This window comes from Fopius arisanus, unplaced genomic scaffold (assembly GCF_000806365.1).
Source record: "Fopius arisanus strain USDA-PBARC FA_bdor unplaced genomic scaffold, ASM80636v1 scaffold00001, whole genome shotgun sequence".
Lineage (NCBI taxonomy): Eukaryota > Metazoa > Arthropoda > Insecta > Hymenoptera > Braconidae > Fopius > Fopius arisanus.
In genome coordinates, this window is record NW_011887740.1 from 5,035,966 (window position 1) to 5,062,596 (window position 26,631).

The 26,631-nt window shown below is 40.0% G+C and overlaps 1 protein-coding gene across 1 annotated transcript; it reads right to left on the reverse strand.

The window, feature by feature from the left end:
* Positions 1-1,043: 1,043 nt before the first annotated feature.
* toy (twin of eyeless) lies at positions 1,044-20,049 on the reverse strand. Its single transcript, XM_011301622.1, has 9 exons — positions 19,991-20,049; positions 14,253-14,499; positions 13,403-13,583; positions 10,703-10,979; positions 8,109-8,273; positions 7,867-7,949; positions 5,572-5,798; positions 5,160-5,416; positions 1,044-2,800 (listed from the first exon to the last, which is right to left on the reverse strand). Exons 1-9 carry the CDS (start codon positions 20,001-20,003, stop codon positions 2,712-2,714), a joined length of 1,539 nt encoding a protein of 512 aa, XP_011299924.1. The 5' UTR covers positions 20,004-20,049; the 3' UTR covers positions 1,044-2,711.
* Positions 20,050-26,631: the final 6,582 nt, after the last annotated feature.

Sequence of the window (26,631 nt, forward strand, 5' to 3'; positions counted from 1 at the left end):
AATTAGTTATATATTACTGGGTATTGCGGGGTATATTAGCCAGTGAAATAAAGAGATATTGAATACAACAGAAAAAAGTACGAAAATTTCACTGAAATTTGAAGGGTCAGCCAATTAGCGAAAAAAAAATTTATATGAAATCATTGAATCGTACAATAGAGCGAAAAAAGGCCCGATAAACGCAACTCGCTTGCAAAATTAATACCGCTTCACAGGTGGTTGATTTTTCCACCTGTGGTACTTCATTATTTTCGTCAACGCGTTGTACACACTCCAAATCCCCCCTTTTCCCCCCTTTTCCCGAGCCCCTCAGTCACATTCCCGGATAATTTTTATTTCCAATGAAATGCTTTTTCATTAAACAAAAGTTTTTTCGGTTCACTAGGGTGTTTTTAATGCGGAATTTATTACTGAAAAAATAATAAATGTCGAGTCAGTCGCGGGTTAATAACAAAAAATAGCAATGACCGTAAAATATATTTTTTGTACAAATTGGAAGGATGAGTGGATGAGAGGGAAGAAAAGTTTGAATGGTCATTACTGGCGTGGATTAGTTCGGCATGAGGATACAAAACACCAATTACGTAATATTATTGTTATTCTTTTCATCTGTCGGAAACTGTATTTTTAAATGTAATATACTACAGTCATGCGTTCGAACAAAACTCCTCATTCTCTATATACAAGTATCAATGCGATTAATATACATCATATTACCTAAACGATAGCAACAAATTGTATTTTACAATAGCTTTATACATGAACCATAATAATTCTCATTAAATTTTATCATTAGACTTCATCAAAAAAAGAAAATTATTCCACGAAAAATATGTCCATTAAATTATTCCGTAAGAATGATATTACAACAGAAAATATTGATTAACCGACTTAACAATCAATTCACCATGGGAACAATAAATTAAATAGGCACCAATAAAATCAAATAAATCAGGTAATGAAAATTATTGGTAGATGATTGTTTCATCTTATTTTTTTCTTTCGAATAATAAATGGATGATAACACCGATTGGATATACAAGTACGACAGTTGGGATACGGCGCCATATCTCGTTGAGAAGCGCGATGGCCGACCCCAAGGAAGCCACCCTTCGGAGGCAGCTATCAAACCAACCCCCCGCAAACTACCTCCAGCCCTCTTTCTCATCCCATTCAATCCTCTGCCACCCTCTTTCGTCTCATCCCCCGAAAACAGCTCATCCCAGTGAGCTCAACTCACCCTCTTCTCCCCAATGGCCACCCCGTTCTGCTCTCAAACCTCTCGAGAATACCACCAGCCGTCGGTAGAAAACTTGCCAAACCAAATTCTCTCTGTCCTCCCTTTTTCCCTCACAATTTCTCTCTTCGAGTTATCTTCTCCCGACATCCCACACATCCTTAACTCTGCAATTACCATACGACGCAAAGACATTAAACTCGCGGAACAATCGATCTCCTAGTCAATCCTCCTTTAGTTACACTCAAGACTTCACGCAGAAAAACAATTAATTCACTGTTATTAATATTTTTCTTCAGTTTTATAAATTGCTGGAAATGCTTTTAAATTATATATTATTGTTTCTCTGATCCAATGATAGAGTATGCCAGGAAAATAGTTTTCGTACTGAATATTCAGGTTTCATTGGAAATTCAATCGAGTTCAGAAATAAGTCATGAATTCCCACGAATTATATTGAGGACTTGAATTCATTTTTTATTTCTTTCATATATATTTCATGGAATTTAAAAAAAATTCTAACAGCGCATTCCCGAATTGATTCGGAGAGGAATTCAAATTTTGAGAGTAGTTCGGCGTGAAATTCATTTTGGATGAGATCGAGGAAAGGAAAACATTCAGTTATTATCTCGATATTGAGTGGAGGTTTCCGGTTTGATTCAATTATTTTTCATCATTAACTTCAGACGCGCGGATGTCGATTATCTATTTGAGTCAAGTTTATCGCTGTTTTCAGAACATCCATCACAATTTCTCGAGTGCAAATGAATTATTTGGTAACTACAATTTTGCAAAACTTGCGTCAAGCTTTCACTCAGAATTTCGCACTGATCGTTTAAGTTCATCTGCATCTCATGAAAATTCGCCATTCCTAAACTCGACTCAAAATATTTTGCGACTCGAATTAATCCCCTCGCACACTAAGACACCACATTCTGAACCCTAACGATCCTCCCCACCCAATCAATCTCCCCTTCACAAAAACTTGAGTCAAACCCTCACCAGTTGATCCAACAATTCCCGAGGCCACCCCAAAATACCCTGAATTTTAACCGAGAGACAGATTTAAAAAAAAAAACAATTATACTGATTAATTTCAGCTTTATTAATGGTCCATCGGGTTTGAACTTTCTCAATAGAACCCTGCATGACCCGGGTGTCCCCAAACCCCCATTTATACAAAAAAAAACCTGATGATTTCCCCACGACAATCCGTCAATTCCTCACTCCCCAATGATTCTCATTTGATTCACTCACTGGCATCGGAGTTGGTGACTGGTGTTGCTGGTGTACTGGTCTGATGTCCACTCTGGCCAATGGTGTTTGATGATGGAAGGTTTGAAGATGGTAATGACTGTGGTAGACCGAGCGAAGCAAGAAGCGGTCTGGATACCGCATTAGGTGTTGGTGGTCCTGGAGGCGGGCTCTCCTGGCCCACGAGAAGACTCGCAGGCGGGAACCCGAATAGCTGGGATCACTGAAGTCGAGGCCAATAGTTACCAGCTAAATCCGGTGTCTGCGATGGTATCTGCACTGGCACCGACACACCCGCTGATATAACTCCTGCAAAACCCATAGAGAAAACCACAAAAAAAAAATCACGCTATTACTCTCTGCATTGCTCTCCGCACCTCGCAATCAGACATTCAACATCAAAGAATGAAGGAGTAAAAAAAAATATATTGTGCGTGTAAAACTCTTGAAAAAATCAATGGACCCTCCCGCGCTACCTCGAGGGCTGTAAAAAAAAATCTCTTCACCTCCTCCCAGAAGTACCTTCGCAATATATACCCTTGTAATAACGCACTCTCCTCTCTTCACTCCTCTCTCTCTCTCCCTTTCTTTTTTTTTCTGAGCGTTTAACGAGCGAGTGAAAGTTTTGTCGCGTCGCTACGCCCTGGCGTAAAGCGATTATGATGGATAACGTTTGTATGTGTTATACACGGAGGGAATGGAGTGTACAAGGAGAGTCGGGGTAGAGAAAAAAAAAAGATGTTGAAGAGGTGGATGGAAAAAAAAAATATATATACAAGGGGGTTTCTACATGCAACGCAGGAGCTACCGCAAGAGAGTTTACTCCAACGTAGAAATTCTTGTGACAAAAAAAGGAAGAAAAAGGGGTGGAGGGGGAAAAGGGGGGGTTGTATGAAAATTCGTAAGAGTGACATGACGGGTATGCACGAGACTATAACATGTGGAGAGGGTTGGTTTGTGCGAGTAAGACAGAAATACGTAAATAAGCTTGGGTTCCAGGTTCTGGGGGTCCATGTCCATGAGCATTATGCGATATAAAGATATATAGCACTACTTTTTACCACCACCATTGCACCAACCAGCCGTTTCACTCCATTCCAGTTGGTACGCTATGCCTCCCTATTTCCACCCTCCAACCCCCTTTTGGGTTCGCACGTTATTGAGCGCTCGCCCAGCCGAGGCGAGACCCAACCCATCCACATCCTCCGTTATTTCCCTCTCACCCTCATCCCCCTATCCCTCCCCCTCACTTTCTCTCTTTCTCCGTTTCTCGACTCGCACAGACGTGTAGGTTCTTTTTTTTTTTTTCGATGAGTGAGAGAGAAATGGTGGGGAGGAGTGAGGGGAACAGATCCCGAGGAAAATGGAAAATTCAAGGGGAAAAGAGGACGATAGAGACACAAAGAGAAAAACCACACCAAATACGTCCAGATAGGGAAAGGGGTGCGCGGGGGTGGTGCACCCTTTTATTCTTCGATTCAACTCACGGCGACTCTATGCGAGATTTGTTTTAAAATCCTTTTACAATTCCAATCGTTTGCGTGTACCGCACGCCAGCAGCTACGAAACCCTATGTAGATTGCGTGCAAAGAGGGTAGTTGTCTCACTCGGTTCTGTTCATTCCCGGTTGGCCATTGGACAGAATCCCGTAGGGTAATCCCGATATGCCGTTGGCTCTATTTTACATTTTACCTATGTGAGTCCTATTGGATGGTTGCAGGTAAGGGAAAATGGGAAAGAGTGGATTTGTTAGGAAATGGGGGGGGGGGGGAGTAGGGGGTTGAAATAACTCCAGGAATGGGTTGAGGGTTTTGCAATTTTTTTTTTAGTATCAAAGAATTATCCGGAAATCTGAATCTCGGGTTGGGGCGATTTTTTTTTTCAACGCCATTTTTTAATGCGGGTTATGAATTTTTTGGGGGTGGGAAAATCATTGTTTTGCTTTTTTAATGGGAAAGATTAAAATGCTAGTGAAACGACTGGAGTTTGGCACGGGGTAGATACGCCGGAAGGAGACCGAAGGAATATTGTCAAATGAATTCCGTTATCCTCTCGGTTTGTCGGGGTTTCAAAGTTAAATAAATGAAAATGGAACAGAAAGAAAATTATTCACATCCGGCGCATTAGTGTTTTCGTACGTTCTCTCATATTCGGGTTGTAGACTTATATACCACTGGGGAATGAGAAGTTCTCTATGTTGGATATAAGCCCTCGTCCAAAGCTCACACGGGACTTTCTCCCTGGGTACTGGGATGTAGTTGATTTTATAATGACCCACCTGTTTTACATTCGACAAATGCCGCCACTGCAGTTTGATGTCGGTGGGAATTCCATCAAGAGGTTTATCGTGTTGCGCATGCATAGGTGTTAATCGAGAGTGGAAATGATGATTTTCAAGTCATGAATGAGGGAATTAGCTGTTTCTGTGTCGTACTAATTCACTCGAAAATTGCAATATTATGTGCGAACGAGTGAATACTAGCCGCCATTTTGACGCGTCAAGATTGAACGCGTAATGGTGAATTTTTATGATGCTGAGGGGAAAGCAGTAGGATACTTTGAAGTCTCGTGATTTTAATGAAATTGAAATTTCATTTTATAGGTGCAACAATGAATTCGATAAAAATAATCAATTGAATTGAGCGAGTAGTAAATTATGGCAACTTACCAGTGGCTGTGGAGGTAGTTGGCTGATAAGGCGTTGCTCCTGGTCCAGTGGGTTGACCTCCAGGTGTACTTGGAGTGCCCCCATGTGATGTGGGTATACCCCGATGAGGCTGTGAATGTGCTGCTGTCGTATGAGCATGCGAATACGACTGAGTCAGACTGTGCAGAGGTTCGTGAAATACATAAGCTGGATAGCCTTCAGCACGTTGCTGCAGACAACTGCTGCCCATCGATCCACCGAGACTACTCGTCATCGAACTGCAATGATCATCAAAATGGCGTCTGAATGGAATGATAATCATAAACATTACATTGATTCAAAATTCCTCAACGTGAATCACTATCTGATTCATGCGACTCCACCACAAGCTCATGAAGCTCATGAAGCTCAGGAAGCTCATGAAGAAACTGACCTATAAGTATCCGGCATTGTTGCAATCGGTTGGGGTATGGACGAGTACATGGCATTGAACCCGGCATTTAATGGTATTCTAGGTGTCGCTGGTGTTGCTGCAGGTGGCGCTGTTCCATTACCTCCACCTCCACCACCACCACCAACCACTTGATCCACAGCGGCGCGTCGTTGATTCCGTAACTTTTCCTCTCGTCGCCACTTAGCCCGACGATTACTGAACCAAACCTGCAAAATCAAAAGTACTCAACTAAGCCAGATGTCAAACTCGAGCCAACACTCACATCCCCATACATTCCACCATTCACACTATCAACTTTTCTCAACAGCCATACACTCGAAAATTTCACCGGAAGTGTACAAACTCCAGATGAACTTATTCATCAAGTGGAAACATTCGATTTTGGTCAGACACGGGGTGAAATACTCGGTAAATATTTCAGCAATAATTCATGACTCCTCACCAGTCATTTACCGAGAGTGAAATTGAAGGAAGGTGAGGTATTTAAAAAACAATTCATCCAAAAAAAGCCCTAATCCCTCGCCATTATCGCCACCGTCTATTTTTCGGTCTATACTCCGCCCTCCGCTACAACCCCCGGATAATCGTTTGTTCTCTACCCCCTACCCCAGTAAGAAACCGAAGAGATACAGAAGAATTCCCTCGGTATAAAACGTGTGGTAGTGAATCGGCAAGTAGTTATACACAGGGAGGTATAAAAGCGGCAACGGCCAATCAGAGGGCAACCTCCCCGGGGACGCGACGTTGCCATGGTTGCGTCCGAACCCTCTTAGGCCTTTATACCTCTCCTCTTCACCCCCAGCATCGCCACCCAACACCCTCCCCCATTCATCCCCTTTCACTCAGCCGTCCATCCCCCATCGTTTTCATACACTACATATCTTGTCTCACGTTTTCCCTCCGTCGAGCAGACCAGAACATAACAACCCTCCCCCTTCCCACCCCCTCTCACCATACACTGTTTGGTTAATAGATAGCGTTAGCCTAGAATACCGGGTGTACTCCAATAGCTGCACACAACTATCATCACGAACCTGGTGTGAACTATCCACGCGGGTATTTATCAGGTCTCGAGGCATGTGTCTCAACCAAAACTCAACTCTTGATCGACGTGGTTTGTCTCACCCACCTCCAAGCCCATCCCTCTTAGACTCTTCCTCGTCTCGTGTCTGTACCACGTCCATTCAATCCTCTCACTTGCACTCTCATACTGGTACCTCCCGGTTTCCTGCACTTAGCAAGATCAATACCACCCAACGAGGCTTGAAAACATGCGTCAACATGGTCTTGCACTGTTTGTACGCTCACATAACGCTTTCCAACCCCTTTATCTACCTCCTCACTGCTTTTCCACAAGTCCCCGTTAGATCTTCCTGTCCTACTCTATCGTACCTCCCCTTTTATCTATCCTCTTGTTCTTCGTATGGAGCGGCGTGAACGAGGGTCTCCATGCGCTGATGGAGAGAGTGAAACGTTATCGGTTCAAACAATGTACAACAAGACTCGGCACATATTGGCTTTGGGATATGCTCTGCCCTTGTGGAGATTTGCTCATTCGACATTATGCATTGATTCAAGTTATTGTAGTGATGGGTAATGCGGGGGTGGGGGGACTGATTGGGTTATCTTGAGTTTGGATTTTTTTTTTATCGTTGTCTGACCTTGGGAGGGATACAAGGGAGCTCCGGGAATGAGGGATGAATCGTAATGATTATTATTGGTTGAAGGGAGGGATTTTAGGAATATTTGATTTGATGAAGACTCTGGGGGTTCGAATCGACTCCTACGACGTGCCCACGAAAGGGGGAGGATTTCAGGAGAATAGGTGAATCGAGCGATTGAGTAATCAAAATTACTCCGAAAATTAAACGCTCTTCAATTTATTTTTGGGACTAATTCATTAAAATTAAGAGAGGATCATTATTTTTTAATTCAAGGAATCAAAAGAGAAGATGAAGATACAAAATTCCGAATGATTAATTCGGAATGATTAATCAAGAAAATATTTTGTCGATGAATTTTCTTGATAAAGTTTTCGGAATGACTGATCATCGAGATATTAAAATCGTAATGAAGATGTACTGTTTGAATCCTCTTTGATGACGGAATTGATTGTTCGAGTCTCATTAAGCTCTTTCATGAATTTGACTTCTGCAACCTTGAGGTGATCCTTGACGACGGGAGAATTAATGAGAGAAGGTAGGAGAACGAGGGACACAAGTAAAACTTTGGAGGCACGCTGTTTTCACACACTCATCGCACATTCACACTCACCTGGATACGTGCCTCAGGCAATCCAATCTTCTCGGCGAGACGCTCCCGTGCAAACACATCCGGATAGTGTGTCCTCTCGAATTCTGTAAGTAAAAGAAAAAAAAAGGAGGTAAGAAGGACCGGTAGACTGCAACAAGTGGATAATCATTAGAGGAATTTCTTCTAGGATCGAATGAATTCTTCTACAGTTCAGTGAATTTTTTGAAGGACTCTTGGGTGATGAATTTAGTCCGAAGATTTACCTTTTTCCAGGGCGTCTATCTGTTCATTGGAGAATGACGTGCGATTGCGCTGGAGTTTGCGCTTCAGTCTGAGTCGTACTTGTGAATCCTCGTCCCCGGATGAATTGTGTTCAGAATTACCGTCCGACGTTGTCTCCTGTTGATGGGACAATAGGGATCCAGCATCTGTGGGACAATAACCGGAGAGGAACTATTTAGTGAAATGGGTTTTTGTTTAATGTAATTCACTTTTACGAGCTCTACGGCTTTTCAAATACACTTTTTTCTCACCCTTTTTTTTAAACTCAACATTATAATCAGGAAAACGGATGGGGAAGGAGAAATTATCCAATTGGAAGAGAATGAGTGCATTGCATTTTTTAGATTGAATTTTTTCATAGCGAAGTCGATTCCTCAACGTCCGAAATAATGGATTGTCCACATCTTGTAGCCCGCAGGTGGTAGAATCAGGGAACAGAAAGATCCGCGGAAACAGAAAGTGAGGAAAGGTGCGACTATAACAGGATTCTACTGTATACAAATAGGAGAACAGATTCTTATTTTTATTTTATTCGAAAATTATCGTCCCGTGGAATTTTCAAATTGATTGAAAATTTAATAATTGAAAGTGATGAATTCGGAATTTTCATCGCGTTTTTGTTAGCAAACTAGAGATAGAAACTTCGAGCAATGAATGCCCTTAATTTTCTATATATTAAAAATAAAAATGCATTTGATGTTTAATTTGTTGGGTGAATGAGAAATCGAGTGAACAATTTCCATCGAAATTCAAATGGAACTTGTAACTGAATATTTGATAGGACGATTGAGATATCGAGAATAAAAATGATGAAATGACATGGAGAAATAGTTGGCTAGAGTATACAGGACAGGGCTGTCAAGCAACCGAGTGAGGGCCAGCGATTATCTTCCGCCTCTGCGCACCGAACCCTCGATATTCCTCTCTCTTCCATCCCGTCTAGGTCTCTTTCCCACCCTCATCCAGCCCTCATTCTCTCCATCATTCAGCATCAGCTCGCTCGTTCTCTCCGTCTCTCAACAACTATCCCCCTCACCGGACAGCATTTCAAAATCCTCCTCACGAAATACCCAGCACCCTCCTCAGGGTTTCGACACCCACACACAAACGGCCACGTCTTCAAATTAGTGCGCGAATTCACCAGTGGTGATGATGCTCAAACCCACCCAAAACTACCCCAACCCTGTACCAACCATTGCCCAACCTAGGGTGTAACTAGCGAAACTAGTCGGATCATAGGACCTACCGATTCCAATTCGTCCGATTGCACTCGATTCCGTTTCGGCGCGCTTCTGTATACTGCTTAAACTCCTCTCTGTATACGACACGTCAACATGCTGTACTCTTTGATGATGAAAATTTGACAGTGATTGGAACAAGTTGATTGGAATTTCACACTTTTCCCAGTGCTCCACTTGTCATTGTCCCAATTAAATCAAAACCAGAGAGGAAAATTGCTCCGCTTTAGTGATTAAACTTTCAGCTGTCACACGATTTGGGAAGAAATGACTTCTGTACAAAAAAAAAATCACCCTTGATCGTTGAAATTTTTTTTATTCCTAAGAGGTGGATTCCATGGAGGCCCTCCTTCTCCTCCTCCTCCACCCCCAAATTGTAAAATCCCATGGAGCATGAAGTGATTCTGTAGGCGCGCGCACAGTTAATCTGCCTATTGAACGTTTTAGAATGAGGCAAAAGCAGGAGAAGGCCTTCCCATCCGCATCTGGAATCGTCATCTGCGGGCCAATCTGCGCCCGCAATCTGAGCCGCTTGGACGATTTCGGTGATCCTATTATAGTAAACGCCAGCAACATTGGGGTAGAGATGAAGAAAACGTGGGAAGAGAAGGAGTGGATATATTCAGGTACGCTCGAAATTCTCTGTACTGGGGCTTAACTCTCAGTGATACACAATTGCGTCAGTTACGAAAAAAAAAAATAGAATAAAATCTGGAGATCCCATTGTTAACAGGCGAGAAAAGCCATGAGTGGGAGTTGGACTTAACTCCAACAAAAGTCCTCGAGGCGCAACGGAAACGTTGAAAAAAAAATTCAAAAAGGCAAATAAATTTCAATCGGCAATTCGAATTCATTTCGATTCAATTGTCCCGGGACCCAGTGATTTGACAGCAACATACTGTCATATCTTTTATAATATTTTTCCGCTGCATTCTGTTGTGGGAATAATAATGTCATAATAAATACAATGAGCTATCATGTTGCACGAGTACCTTGAATATTACATTTTCATTACTTATACAATTATCTCAAAGACGAGTAATTTTGGAACAAAAGATCCAGGAGTGTTTGTCGTTGCTGGAGGGCGCCATTCTCTTGATAATTTTGTGGTGCGAAGAAAGGGATGAATTGATTTATCACGTTTCATCACTCACAAAGGATCTGACGATTATCATAATGTTCTAATTGAAGTCTAATTCAAGAATATGGATTGGAATATGGATTTGAAGATGAAGTACTTATGAAATTGCAAGTGTCATCAGGTGTTTGATGGAATTCCAAATTTTTGGAGATTTTTGGAGATTTTTGGATTATTGTCCGACAATGGTTGAACTTACCGGATCGTTTGAGAAGGGAATCATCACGAGCGTGGAGTTGTCCACCAGGTATGAGTGACTGGCCTGATCCAGGTGCCGCTGTTGTTGGCATTCCAGCTGCCAATGGATGATGAGAGGGTGTAGCTGAGTACCACGCTGGTGGCCATCCAGTTGCCTGTCCATTGAACATCCTCAATTTATCGTAAACACTCTCAGCGCCCTGATGTACCTGAACAGCCGCTGCTTGCTGCTCCTTCTGAGAAGCCAAATTTCTTAGCACCCTGTTGATGGAGGACACCTGCAGCAGAAAAAAGAAAACCACTCTATCGTTATTTTCATCGATCCCAGGTTCCATCCTCGATTATGATTCCTCTCAACCGTTTGATTCGATTCTCAGATAGTTTTGAGGCTTGGAGAATGAAAATAATTGTGAAGCTTTTCTATTTAGGGGTTCACCGACGGACAATGGTGATCATCGAGTGGCTAGAGTGAAAAGGTTTGGATTTTTAGTTCTTTTTTTTTCATTTTGGAATACAGAAGCGGGATGGTCAATGGATGAAAGGACACCGCCATCCAATTATTACATAAAACGCTTTCCTGGTGCTTTCACTCTTGGTCGTTGTACCTTCGTTATATCCCGAAATACTCGACAACAGCTCGGTTAGTCGAGACTCGTCTGAGTAAATTTGCAAAGTTATAACGAGCCGACGTCTGTCCTGGGAGTTCTCCAGGCAAAAATACTGTGATGTAAGTGGTTATGCATTCCCTATTTTTTGTTGTTAATCGTCGGTACGCGGATGCACAAAACAGTGCAAAAATGATGATTAATTATCCGTAGAATAATGTCAGCGTGCAAAAAAAAATTGCACATCATCTCGCGAATAATCATTCTTCTTGTCGTATGAACCAAGAAATGAAATACCGATTAGATCATTCAGTTTAATTTCAGCTTAATTCACGTCATAATTAAATTAATAAAACAATTGAATTCATTTTAAAATTAATTTAAAATAAAAGAGACAAATAATAATCATCAATTCAATCCCTTTAAAAAAGTCACCACATCTGTGCTCGATACCTCGACGATGGTGCGATCCCTTCACCGAGGCCTTCACTGAATCAGTGGCAATTGATTTGAAAGGAATAATGGACAAAAAAAAAATCTACACCATTCTGTCCGCGAAATAGCGGGCAATATCCCCCGAGGGATATTGTGCACTGTGTGCGGTATAATTTCTTGAAGCTTAAAACCACGAATGTTGTAGGCGCATTTCGCCCTCAGTTATATCGATGCAGTCACAGGGCACAACCATTACACGGCCGACCAGACACGAATAATTGTCCAACACGCTTAACTGATTCCATTCAGCGTTTCTGATTCCTCTGCCCCCCCCCCCCTCCTCCCTCTCCCCGGTTGTTAACTATCACCCCAATAAATGAACGTACAACTTTTAGCTGTAATAATGTCCCCGGCACACCAGTCGATCTGACGGAGGAGTTCCTTGGGCCAAAGTGGGGAAGAAAAAAAAATATCATCGATTGATCAGGACCCATTCATTCTCAAGTCTCGTGTATCCGGGGAATAACGACGGATACGCGTGCCGATCGCAACTTTAAGCTTGAAGAATTGTCGGTGACTTGTCAGTATAAGTAAATCGGCAGGGATCATTTGAATGATTTGAAAAATTGGGAATAGGAGTCAATTATCTGCTCTAATATTTATGGAGGCGTACGATTCACTTGTCGGTAATTAATTGAGATAGTGGATAATTGTCACTGATCTTGTGAAATGTCTACTGAATTGTTCTACTGGCTTCTGTAGGAATGAATCGTTTTAGTGCGTGTAACGAACGAGAATGTATATCCGAGGGAAGTTCTTTCGTCGAGGGGAAAGAATTCCGAAGGACGGAAGACTGTAATGGAGCGATTACCCCTGCCAGATGATCCCGTGGACATACCCTAAGGGATTGTATTGACGAGACTTTGATTAGGGTCGAGTGGACGGATCCGACGGGTAAGTGTGTCGAGTTTGGTTTTTATGGGAGATATTAGTGAGTGGAGAATGCCAATGGATATTCTGGAGAAAAGACTCTTTTGGATTTTTTGAATCGAGTGGAATTGAAATTTTATTCAATCTAACGATCAGGGAGTGTTGATAACCCGAATAAAAAAAAATTGTCATCGGAATATTTTTTTTTAATTTTCAAAAAATTTCTGGAAAAGTTTTCAGAAAATTTTTCTTTTGAAACAAAAAAATCGGCAAGCAAAACAATTGTGTTTTTGGGAAATGTTTTGAAAAAATTTTCAAAAATTTGTTTCGGAATTTTTTTTCAATAATTTTCTCGAAATTTTTTCGAATATAATTTTTTCTTTTAATTATACTGTTGTTTTCTTACTTTTTTGATTTTTCAATATTCTCAAAAAAAAACGCCATCGAAATTATAAAAAAAATTTTCTATTCAAATTTTTGAAAAATTTTTCAAAACCTTTCCAAAAAAATTGTTTTGTTTACCCATTGTTTTTTTTGTTTCATAAAAAAAAATTCTGAAAAGTTTTCCAGACATTTTTGGAAAATTCGGAAAAAATATTCCCATTACAATTTTTTGAAAATTCGAAAAAAATATTCCGATAACAATTTTTTTTCTACCCGGGAAGAGACTATTTTAATAACAAATCAGAGAAATAACGAACGATTGATAAATTATGATTGAATGTACTCACACTAGGTATATTATCGTTGTTACATACGCCCTCCTGCAGCAATCTGTCCCGTATTTCCCAAGCGAAAATCGAGGGACATTCACGTTTGTAATCCGCGATCTTATTCACCACTGGTGTCGTTGCAACTCGCGGTTTACTGCCTCCTATCGCTCTAGGTTTTATCGAGCCAGTCTCATAATATCTGAAAATCCAACATCAATACAATAAGATGAGCACAATTGAAATGGGAATAAAGTAAAAAAAAAATCGATGAGATCCCATGAAAATTGATGCATCATTACAAAGATCCCATAATTACCGGAATTCGTTAAAAATAGCGTCACTACAAGGCTTGCAATCGAACATTTTGGATGAAAGGGAAGTGAGGACGTAACGAGTATATAAATTGTATGACGTACAAATAACTGAAGCGAATGTGTAGTGCCTACAATTTCTACGCCCCAGTGTGTCGGCAGGGAAAGTCTCATGCTCCATTGGAATTATTGTCACACCGATCGAGTACAGATCGAGTACAGTCAAGCCATTTTTATTATGCGTTACTTCTATCTCACCCCTCCCCCAGTTATATAAGCTCAATGCTCACCCACCCCATCCTGACAAATTGTAATTATTTTACGATACAACGTGATAGGAGATGAATCATTGTAAACGAATTTACTGCAATTAATTTAGACAAATTATTTGAAAGAGTGGGGGGAGGAGGATTGGATAATTAAAAGAATTGGCTTCAGGTGGTTTTTTTGTCATAGTCAGTTCATTAAGTCGATAGTTGGCAAGTTGGGAAGTTGGGAAGTTGGGAAGTTGGCAAGTTGGCAAGTTGGCAAGTTTTTGGAATCATTGGGAGACGTACCTTCCGAGAATTTTTGAGACACATCCGTTGCTGACTTGGAGTATTCTGGATATGTCACACGGTCTTGCACCACTGTGGGCCAATTCCACAATCTTTTGCCTCGTTGAATCTGGCAATGGTCGGCCATTGACGTAAACACCACCAAGCTGGTTCACCCCACTATGTCCTGCTGCCGAGCACCCAAATATTGAGTTCTGACCGACCATAGAACCCCCGCCAATACCGCCCCCGTGCATCAAATCCTCCTCTGTGAAAATCAGAATTGTACAGTTTAATCTGATCGGTTTTGTCGAAATTTACCAATGGCAAGCAAATTTCGAAATGCACCACTCTCTTCACTCAAAAACGTGACTGACGGTCAACATTAACAGTCAGCTTGGCCAAATAGTCGCGGTGGTATTAATTAACGAGTCATATGACCCATTAATCAATGAATTCCGTTGGTCCTCGACATCTCCAATTTTTACCTTCATTCATTTTTTTTTTTTTCAACATCAACTTGTCTTTGATTCACACCCCAACTTTTCGTCGGGTCTTTGTCGAATGCGAACGACTAATTGAATGAAAAATTAACGTTTATCGTTTCAGTCCAACTCTCTCATTCGAAAATTAAAAGTTCTTCGGGGTTTTATCGTATTAATTTCAGGGTTTAATGGGATCAATGCGAAAATTTCTTCTTCTAAGACTGACAATGAATTTAGAAAGAAGATATTTGCGGGAATTTTTCATTTTTCAAATGAGTACCAAATTGATAAATAATTATCTCGATTAATTTTAATGTACGAAGTGAGAAAATTTGATTTTGAACAATTTCGAATGAAAAATAAAAAATAAAAATGCGTTAAAATCTTGAAAACATTTTGAGGGAAAAAAAAAAAATGGCAGTTCTTAAACAACATCGTCGTCGACAAGTTCGTCGCACGGGCGTTCTAGCGTATCACACACGAGGCAGAAAGGAAAAAGCTAAAATTAAAAATAAAAATGATGAAAAAAGTAACAAAGAGGCATAAAAAGCCCCGGGAAAAGAGAAAAGGCAGAGGCCTGGATTGTGTCTGTGTTAGACCAGCGGCTCGCGCACTTGCTGTACACCACGATCTACACACATTCTTTATTTATAATTTCGCGTTAATCTACGCGACGACCAGGCAAAAGCGAGTCATGCCGCAAAGTGAGGCAAAAAGGTTCCACTTGGCTGAGCGTGAAACGGGACACAGATTAAATCCCATCCTCCGTCTCCTGTCCTCTCTCCACCATCGTGCACCTCCTCCCTATATTCCCTCCCTCTCACACACACCCCCAACCCAACCCCCTCCATTTTTCCTTTTTTTTACTCTCCCACTACTGCCCTCCTCAATTTTCCGTCTTTCTCACGTGCCAACCAGTCAGCGGCTTCACATTATACGTCTCAAGCTGTCGTCCCATTTTTTGCAACATAACATTCAAAAAATTATATTAATATTATTATTCATTATTTCCCCGTCTTCCCTCTCTCTTCCCTCCCCCGTCCCTGTTCCCAACATTTTTTTTATCTAATTGAATCTACTGAAAATATTTGAAAAACAAAAATTTTCATTTACCGATTTCAAATTAAAAACAATTTACCGAAATTACCCGCATGTCGAAAAATGTAATCCAAAAATTATCATTGGTAGATTTATAGATTTTAAATATATCCAACTTATATTTTGTATGTATATATATTCATGTGAAGGATGACATATATTCCAGTATATATTTTTCTTTCCATGTGGATATAAAAGACTTGCACCTAAGAGGGTGCAAAAATCGAAAGTCCCGACCGTAAGCATCCGCGGGAAATTCAAAAAATTTTGAGATATATGAGTAATACTGTGGTGGTGTGGGTAACATGCGATTAATCGTTATTCGATAATGGAAACAAAACACGATACGAAGCGTATATAATGCCCACTCTAATTCGCAGGCGTTAGCCAGTGTTGTGTATATGTATATAACACAAAGTTTACGTCTGCGTGGAAGCAATACGGGAGGTTTGGCTCGGTGTATTTGTCAACGGGGGCGCGATAATGGCCACGCAGGATAATTAGATCGGCATTTTCCACGGGTGAGCATCCGGTGAACGCCACGATGCATTTTCGAGTGCTTTAACCCACCACCCCATCCCATCCCCAATCTATTGTTTAATGTTATTCGATCGAGCTTGCATTTGCTTGCATTTATCCTCTAGATTTTTTCCTCTCTCTGGCAGGAAAAAAAAAACATCGGCAAAATCGCTCAACTCCGTGAAAAGGACTCGATCGGTTAATGAGCGTGGATTCTCAACTGCAATGTCCATTCGAGGGTTCACGAGGACGAATTTTACGAGCCATGAAGACTCATTAAGATTCCAGCTAACGCCCTTCTCAATTGCGAATCCTTCAGCGATTTTGAGCGACTCTCTGTGATCGGCGTTTACGCTGGGAAAATCAGCTCAACCATATTGGGAGGATTAATGACGCTCGATTAGAGGCTCTAGTGACGGTTTTTCTGCAATTGATGAGGATCAATTTGTATGAATATCCTTTGAAAACCCGTTGAATATGAAAAATCAATTTTTCATTTTGTAAATGACAATTTTACAGGGTGTTGAGACTTTTTTTTTCCTGTTGTGTTATGAATAATTATTGGCGCTGTGGGAGATGTTTTGTGATTCTCCATTTTTGTTTCAGCGCAATTGACATACGAACACGAGAGATTTTAATGAATACAGGAGTGAAGAGGGCTTGTGGAGGAGAGAAAAAGAGAAGTTGAATGGTATATATCACAGAGTGTGGTACAGAGGCGTTGAACGGAAAAGCTGTACACCATTGGGTAAACCGTGGGAAAAACCCCCCCCGGGGGTAACCCAAGAGAGTTTCATTTCACGCTACAACACATCAAAGATGGCGACAAGTACCCCCCACTCTACAACTGTATATACTCACGCGACTCTAATGAGTTGAATCAAGGTGAACGATGCACAACTCTCTCTATGTACTCTTGGTTATACGTTCCACTCTCTTTCGTCGAAATAGTCAAGTGGGGGAGATTCATTTTGAGGAGACACTTGTGGTATAATGTCAACTGGAAAGTGTTTTTAACACCGTGAAAATGAATCGTTAGAGGATTCATATTAAATTGGATGAGTGAGATTCAACAAATTATTTCAGTGTAATTATTTCATGGATCTAAATAATTATTCAGTATTACATGGAGGTACAGATTTTTCCGAATTTTTTAAATGTTTAAAGTTTTCCGAATTAAATGAAATTAATTTAATTAATTGAAATTCAGAAAAAATTTATTGACAGAGCGCAAAAAAATGGTGTAATTGAAGAAATGATTTTTAAAAATTAAATGAATCGTGAAGAGTCGCCATTTTATCCGTAATTAAATGAGAAAAAAATGTTCAATGAATATCCGATGGGGAAACGATTATTGGAAATAATGGAGATAAAATTCCTGATAAGTGATTACGGGTGAATAATGGAAGCAAAGCACCTAATTACGAGGTAATATTAAAGATAGTGTTAAGCTTGTTAACGGTATGGACTCTGGTCGGTGGTTGGCCCAGGGTTAGTCTGTAACCCTACACGCACGTTAGTTGGCTTCTGTCGGGGCAACAGCCCCCTACATGCAACCCCACTACTTGGTTACCTGTACAACTACATCTAAAACACCCACTCGCCCTCAATCAACCCCTAACCCATACGGACGAGTAACTTTTCTCTCTCCACGTATCGGGTGTTCACACTCTTCCCTACCGCGTCACTGACTTCTTGCGGTTAATTATTTTCTCATCGCATACGTTCGTGATTTATTGTACATCACAGAGAAATTGATCTTATTGGCTCATTACCGGAGAATTCACCTCATTCGTCAGCATGAAGAATTGATGAGTGAAATGAAAATTAAATTTTTCAATTACGTTATTATGACCCGGGAGGTTTAAAGTTTGTGGGATGTACATTAGCTCTTGATTAATCGCATTGTGTATGGGCAGCGGAAATATAATTATATTTAAATCAATCCATTTAATTGTTTTTTTTTGCTGTATTTAATGATGCGGATTTTACGCCAGAGAATTTTAATTCGAAATGAATTTCAATAATTTCTATCTCAAGTTTAAAATGGAGAATATTAAATAGATAGCGGTTATTTTGCAGCTACTTTTTTTAACTGTTCCCCATAGAAATTGAAATAAAATAAAATCGATCAGCTAATGAGAACAAAAGTGAATTAATATATATATATTTTTTTTTTGTTGCTCGAAGGTTCTACCTCGCTGGAAACCAGTAACGCCGGTATTTTCTACACATTCGATGAAATTAGCATACTCTGAATTTTTTATAAGACGGGCCTCTAATCTACGAGATTACAGTATTAACCGGGCCGATTCTTACGGTTGAATTTTTCTCGTTAGCACCGGCGGTTTTGGAACTAAAAAAAAATTGGGATGGGAATATTTATAAGGTACATTATCGTGTGGAGCTACCGGGTTATACCCTGGGTTCCCTGATTTTATGAAAGGTGTTATTTGGGAGAAGAGGCATTTTGCGGGTTGACGCACACGGGGGACTCCCCGCCGACTCGTCCAACCCTTGGCCAACCCTCGGACCCCCCGGGTCCTTCCTAACTCGAGTTTCTCCAGGTTAAATCCGTCACGAAGATCCTCGTCAATGCTGGAACGTGTGACGACACATGGAGATAATTTTCGATGACCTGTCAAGGGTTCGTTTATTTATTTATTTTTTTTTCTCTTTCATCCCAAAATTATTTCCATTCACAAAGTTTTCGAGACCTCGGAATTTTTTGTGGGAGCCAGCGGGTAGACAGTTGATGGTGATGGAATTATTTCGGTAACTGTTGTTTGAGAATGAGATACAAAAAATTTCTCTTAAAAGAGAGATCGAATTTTTTATTTGAATTGTAGTTTTTTGCAGGATTGAAAGGATTTGATGCACAATTATTTGCCACCAATATTCAATTATGATCCAAACTTCAAAAATATTTAATCGTCAGTGAAGTGATTAAATGCGATGGGTTTACTGTTTGTTCGAGTAATTTTAGAAATAATTTCCAATAAATTCCAGTCTCCCTAATGGTACACTACGTCACCAGGCCGACAAAAGTATTTTCTGGCGAATATGACTTTATATAATTACATGAGCCTGCAAATCCTTTTATGACCGTGTGATATACAATATTTTATGTCCCACCGAGATTTTAGAATTCGCGGTTTATCGGTCTTGGAGACATAAAATTTTATATATATCGGATCGAAATCGTACATAACGTCACAAGAATGGTAAAAGTACATTCCCGACGAATGACTCCCGGAAATTTAACGACGAGCATTTTTCTTCGCACCGGTTCACGGAGTATTTACAGCCACGAGGAAAAAAACTCAATATATCTCTCGCGAATAAAAGATAAATTAAACGCGATATTTCTGCATTTGCAAGTCTCTCAATTTCTCCACATTTCGCCACTTCACCGATAAATTCAGCGATCGCTCCTCCAGAGAAAAATATATTCGAACCTGGATAATTAAGCAAATTTTTGCCAAAGAATTATTGCAGAAATGTGCTGCCGAGTTTATGGAATAATTGTGATTTTTTTATACGAGCATCAGTAATTTTCGTAATTTTTTTGGTTATTGAATATTTTTCTCAGTGATTGAGCTAGTGGCGGTTTTTTTAAAATCTAGGATTATTGATTATCGATTCTGGAAGGAATACCTTTGTGGGGCATTTTCCAAAAGGGCGGCTCGGGGGTGGGCGGGCAAGGGTTGGCCACCCCCGCGCCCAACAGCGTTCTTGCCGCGTGCAGGGCCGCCGCGGCCGCTTCTCTACTCCTAACAGCCGCAGCGCTCGGCTGGTAATCTGAGACACGATCACTTCCGCCACTCGGCAAATTCAAACTCAGCCGTCCACCGCCACCGCTGACACCTCCGCCGCCACCACCGGCCACACTACCGCACTGCTGAAAACAACCAAATCCATATAAACATCACCCCATACTCGTACATTAATCAGTGTATTTCCTAACAAGTGTGGAAATGGTATATTGTGCGTCAAGGGCGGAAAGTCATGTTTTTCCGAGGGAGGGGAATGCTATTTTTCAATATGTCTGCTATGGGTACTTCGGGGTTTCATGCCTCAAGACCGGGAGGAACCCGGGTAAAAGAAAATTGTAATCGAAATATTTTTTCCAGATTTTCCAAAAATTTTGGGAAAACTTTCCCGGAATTTTTTTTTTTTAAACAAAAAAATTGGGGAACAAAATAATTGCATTTTTGGGAAATGCTTTAAAAATGTTTTCGAAAATTAGTCTCTCTTTGAGAATATAATTTTTTCTTTTAATTATACTGTTCTCTTCTTACTTTTTTCTTTTTTCAATATTCTCCGAAAATTCGCCCTCTAAATTATAAAAAAACTCTCAAAAATAAAATTGTTTTGTTTCCCGATTTTTTTTGTTTCATAAAAAAAATTTCTGAAAAATTTTCCAGAAATTTTTAGAAAATTTTGAAAAAATATTCCGATTACAATTTTTTTACCCGGGAAAGTGAATACTTTCCGCCCTTGGGTATAATTCCACATGCCAAAAATAACTTTTCGCCTGAGTGAGCAACGATATTTTTTGTCGTTCACGGACTGAAGACCAAAATGAAATTCCCTGGACAGTTGATTATTCATTTTCAGGACAGTGGCACCAGATGCAATTCAGGGGTTAAAAAATCTCTGAAGAAAGAGACCACGGAATAAATAGACCAGTTTTAATTTGTATGGTCCATTAAGTAATGGATTTCGATGTGCGGACTATTTATTACTGGTCTATCTCTTCTGCCTGTCCGGGTTAAAAGTCATGAAATTTAGTTTGCCACTTTGCTACAAAATTAATACTTTCCCCAAATGCATTTTCTACCCCCAAAAAATAAAATGCATTTTCCCTTAAATTTATTTAGAACTCAATTAATTCACCAGAAGATATTATTTCGATTTTTCTCGGAAAAATCTATAGAAATCGCAAGAAAAAACGTCAAAAGAAAATCAACAGCCACCGACTGACAAGATTTTCCCACAGTAAAAATGACAAAATTGTGCCGGTAATAATTGCTAATTAAAAATTTATGCCGACTCGAAACACTAGGAATTCCTGCACTCGAAAAATTTCCCCTGTCAATCACCACCGCAGGAAAATTAGCCAATCAATGATTTTTAAATTAATTTGATATTAGAATCTATTTTATCCATGCACCATTGGAAATCAATATATTACCCAACAAAATTCCCGTGTTTACACGCAGAAAACATTAAACCCACTCATTCGACTGAAATTTCATCTGTCCGAATTGCATGATATCATTAATTTTCCTGAATACATTAAATTATTCAGGACATTCTGTAAATTTACTTAGGCTCTTTTAACGTCCAATTAATTGTTATTTGAGCACTGGTCGAACTTCAGTTTGATCATTGGATTATTTATGTAACGGAATCGTACAAACAGACAAATACTCTTTGTTATTTCACTCAGGACCGATCAGATATCAAACATCGACCAATCGATTGACAATAAGATTGAATTTCCATTTTATTTCCGATTCCTCACTTTATCAAATCCATCGTACTAATGGACCCCGCGTCGCCCATTATGTGTTAATAATTTATTCTAAGCCATCCTTCCAACATTTTCCACAATATGAAATATTTGATATTACTGGGCCGAACGAAAAGTTTATTTACTTCTTATTGACTCTTGAACTTGAATCTAAAACCGAGAAAGAAATGTTTATATAACGATTTCATTTAATTTGATGGCATTGTTGAACAACCGTGAAGTAAAACCGCGACAAAAGCGAGAAGCCGAGCCGTCGGCGCTTTGAAACTCGGCACAAGATCATTGCGGGTACAAGTGCACAAAAAAAAAGCCTTTTCATTCATAATAATGATCATAACTACGTCGTAAATCCTGAAGAGTTAAGCCCCATGCGCGTACAGCATCGCAAGACTTTTCTACTTGTTTTTTTTTTACCACCTTCTCTCCAAACTCCCCACCACCATCATCTCTCTTGTACACTCGTTCCATCACGCTGCCGTGAATATAGTTTTCGTTGAAAAATGGAAGAGTAATGAGTTTTAACCGGTACGCTAACGAGTTTTTCTTTTCATTTTCCAGACGCTTTTTACCGGTTTAAATATTTCTTTCTGCCCAAGTTACAGTTGCATACAGATGTCTTTATGGAAAGAGTTGTTGTGAATTTACTTTATTGCGTGTGTAATGGTTGAGACAATTTCAAATGCGCGGAAAATATTCTAGATTATTAATAATAATATTGTAAAGATGAAAATGATACATTGAGTTAGAGCAATATTCCACACTGTTGTTAATTAAATATTCATTTAGACAATTAAATTGGGTTTGGGTGACATCAGATTGACGCTGCTTAGATAATATTACAGTGTTCAGGATTCTGAAAGGTTCACAACCCCATTCCTTCTCAAAAGACCCCAAAATACATTCCTCGTAACCACGTTTCAGCAAAACTCCCCGCTCCCTCACTTCATCCTTCAACAATCGATACAATTGCTTTTATAATCCTTCAAATTGAAATCTACCCCAGTGCCACTACAAACGAACATCGATCCTGAGTTGTACACAAAGCGAAAAGATCCGATTTACCGGTATTATCCTTGCTATAATTCCAAAGTACAAGCCCACAACATAGAAAACCCATGAACCTCGGAATTTAGACACCACCCAAGCCCCATTCACGCCAATAACCACCCGAAGAAGTAATTTCTTCAATCGTCAACGCACTGTCCACCGATACCCATCACCAAAAAACGACTATCCCCTCTCCACTCACAAAAACCAAATTAAAAAACCCCCGTCAATCCCAAAAAAACAAAAAACCTTAAAAAATCCAACGTACCGTGTCGAGAATGGCCGTGGTCAGGCCGGATCCTGTCACCAGAAAGGAACGACAATCGTAACCACACAGTTAAAAAAAAAACAACTCGTTCGTCAATGAATACAAAGTGAAAAAAAAAAAAAATAAAAAAAATTCACACGAACGAATCACTGAACAAAGAAAGCGTTAACTTCACCACCGATAATCACAAGTCCTCCCGATTCCTTACACCATTCGTTAAATACTGTGCACCACAATTATCCGCCGGTGTCACTGATTATCACCTCCCGATCGAGATACGAGAGTGAAATAATTCTCCAGTTAGAAATATATTGTCACCAATCTGTGATGTTTGGATGTGTTCCCCATTAAATAGAAGGAATAGTCCAATGGTTGATAAATATTCGTTAGTTTATTGCCAGGTGGTTGATCGATTTAGCGACGGGTTTATAATCGAGTCCACGTGTGCGGAGCTTAAAAGCCGGGGGTGCAGTGACGCGTCGCTTTGCTGTGGTGCGCGGCGCCCGATTGACCACCAGAGTCTGCCTTTCCCGTAGCGCCGCGCTGGCTATAGAGCCACAAGAGGTGCCTAGCGCAACGCAAACGTCAGCTAGAGGCCGGATTTCACATCGGCCTCCTCCTTCCCTCGTGTCCTTTTTCCCACCTTTCTATTTCTCTCCAATGCCCCCCACCTCTCCCCACCCTTCTCGTTCCAAGCGTCCCCCACCCGCCCTACCTAAGCTTGCCCTTTTCTCTCCTTCTCTCCTCCCTTTTGGTCTGTCTCATTTGGGTCAACTCTGCCGACCGACCAAAACCCCATGTCTGTCTCACTTTTCGGTGATACATCGGGAGTTGCCGGGGAATTTCGACTCGTGTCTCACCGTCGGCTCACAATGAAGTGGGCGTTACCCACAATCGAACAAACAGGAGTGGGGTATATCATGGGCAAAGTCAGGTTCGATGATGGGTGAATGGTGGGGGTGAACACGTTAAGTGGGCGGAGTCACAACTCTCGTTGGCGGCAAATACCCATCGACGCCATTGTTATGACACTCTGTGCGACGGCGTGCAGATACTATCCCTTCTCTCTATTATATTCACTGCGTGTTATACGGAAAATCCCGGATTCCAGGAGAAACTGAGTTTTAACCCTGTGATACTCGTGAACTATCCGCGTACCGACGCCTCGAAACTTGTGTTTTATTGATAATTTTTCAGTGAAAATAATTATATATCGAGGCTTGATAGTTGGCAAAGTTGTAGGTAAGATTTTTTCACAGAATCATCGAATAGTTTTTCATTAATTTTAACATTACACCATTCATGTGTTGAGTCAACATTATTTTATTCCATGTTCTGTTGAATTATTTGTAATGATTGAAATAAAGATTCATTAAACCTCAAAATTTCAATTTGTCGATTGTCTCGCATGGTCTTGTCATTTTTAATATTATGAATAAATTCGTATTTAGTGTTTTGTCAATATTACTCATGCTCCAGTGGACTTTAACCTCCCCTCAGGCTGACGAAACCGCAGTGAGACTCATCCGCACGTGCGTTTTATTCGGGGAATTCAAAACTGAAACTTTCTTTTTCATATAATTTAATCGGCGTAAAGTTACGATATAGTCCTCACTTTCTTCTTCAATGGGAAGTGCGGTGTGAAAAATAGGGGCAGGGGGGAGGGGGTGATGAGGGGAGTAGAGAATGAAGAATAAAGAATAAAGAATATGAAATAAGGGAGAGTCTTTGAGAGATGCGTGTGTTGTTCACCGCATAACACAGGTTCCTTGGATCAGACGCGTATAAAACCTATACTCCATTGTATCGGTTCTTTATTCCAGTAGAATTAACACACTCAATATTAAGTCTATTGTGCAACTAGACCAAGTATACGTTATAATTTATGATACCGTACCGCGTACCAAAAAAAAAAATCACAACGAATGTAATTTAGCTGCAATTCCTCTGAAAACTTGGCGTTGCGTTTTTTAATTGTCAAGATTGAAATGACGTTCGCCAGAATTTCAAGAAGCAGTTCGTGAATATATTGAATTGTACTCCTATTTTTACGATTAATCCGAGGCAATTCCGTGGATTCGAGTCTCTCAATGTTTTTTTTAAAACTTCCGTCGATTTCATCTTGTTTTTCTTGTTTTAACTTTTTTAACTTGAGGTTAAGCCAGTCCCTTTCAGAACGCAGAGAACAGGTGGCACCAATTAAGCTCCAATTACCTGTGTACCTAGTTCTTACGTTCATCTCACACGTTCTTCTCATTCACTCGGTGCGCTCCATGTGACAATTGAGGGAGACCCAAACTAGAGGCGTTGAACTTAATTACGAGTCACTCGGGGTGGGGTATCCTGCAGGGAATTGAGGATGGTCGTTGAGCTTGCATCCTACGGTTAAATGTTTTTTTTTATTCTCTTTACTCTTTTCATTCGACATCTACGTATTCAAGGTGTGCATGTCAACTCCTCGTGGTTATTACTATCAATGTTATTACTCCCGAATAAATAATTTATTAATTTCATATAAATCTATCTGAAACATTGAATAACGGCTGGTGAAAATTGTAATAATTAATTTTTCTCGTTTTAACCCAGAATTTCAATGCAAATAAAAAAATTCATTTGAGAATTTTATTTTGAAATTCATTTGAGAATTACCTGGAAGGATGTATTTGAATATGACAGATAAAATTTTTACACGAAAGAGCCATTCTAGCAGATAAGGAACCCATCAAACTTATCTATTTCTTGTCCATACGTAATGATTTGAACATCATTAGTTCTATCATCTTCATCCGTAGTCCGTTGACTTTTATCATTTCAGGACATGTTTGTATGAGTGCAGGACTCGATCAGCTCTCTTGTTTTCGGTCAGCATCAGTCAATCCAGTTTTACATTCCATTGACCGAAAACTCGAATTTCCAGAGGGAAACAAAAACGAGAGAGAGAAAGGGAGAGAGAAAGAGAGAGAGTGAGTGAATCTCTTTTTTTTTGGGTCGAGTTTTACACGCGTGACACGAGTCTATTCTCTGAAAAAGTTCGTGCCGATATCACTCGCTCCATTTCCACTGATATATAAAATAATCAATCCAAAATTATGTTTAGAATTAAATTTTCCAGAATTATTTGGATTATTAGGATTAACTGGACACTTTACCACTTGAAAAAATAATTAATTACTAATGCTAATTATGATGTTGAGTAATTATCAATTAATAGAAAATGAGATTAATTAATTCCCCGATTTTTATCGTAATTCCACCGAAAAGATTATCCATTACAGCAATAAAGTTTGACTGACGGATTTCATGAGTATCTTCTTTCCATCAGGGTTATACAATATCCCGACGTCTGGAGGACCACCGTGTGTGAAAAGGTCGAAGACTTCCGAATGTTGCGCAATATATATGGGGGAGATAAATAAATATTATATGCGTGTCATATAGACACGT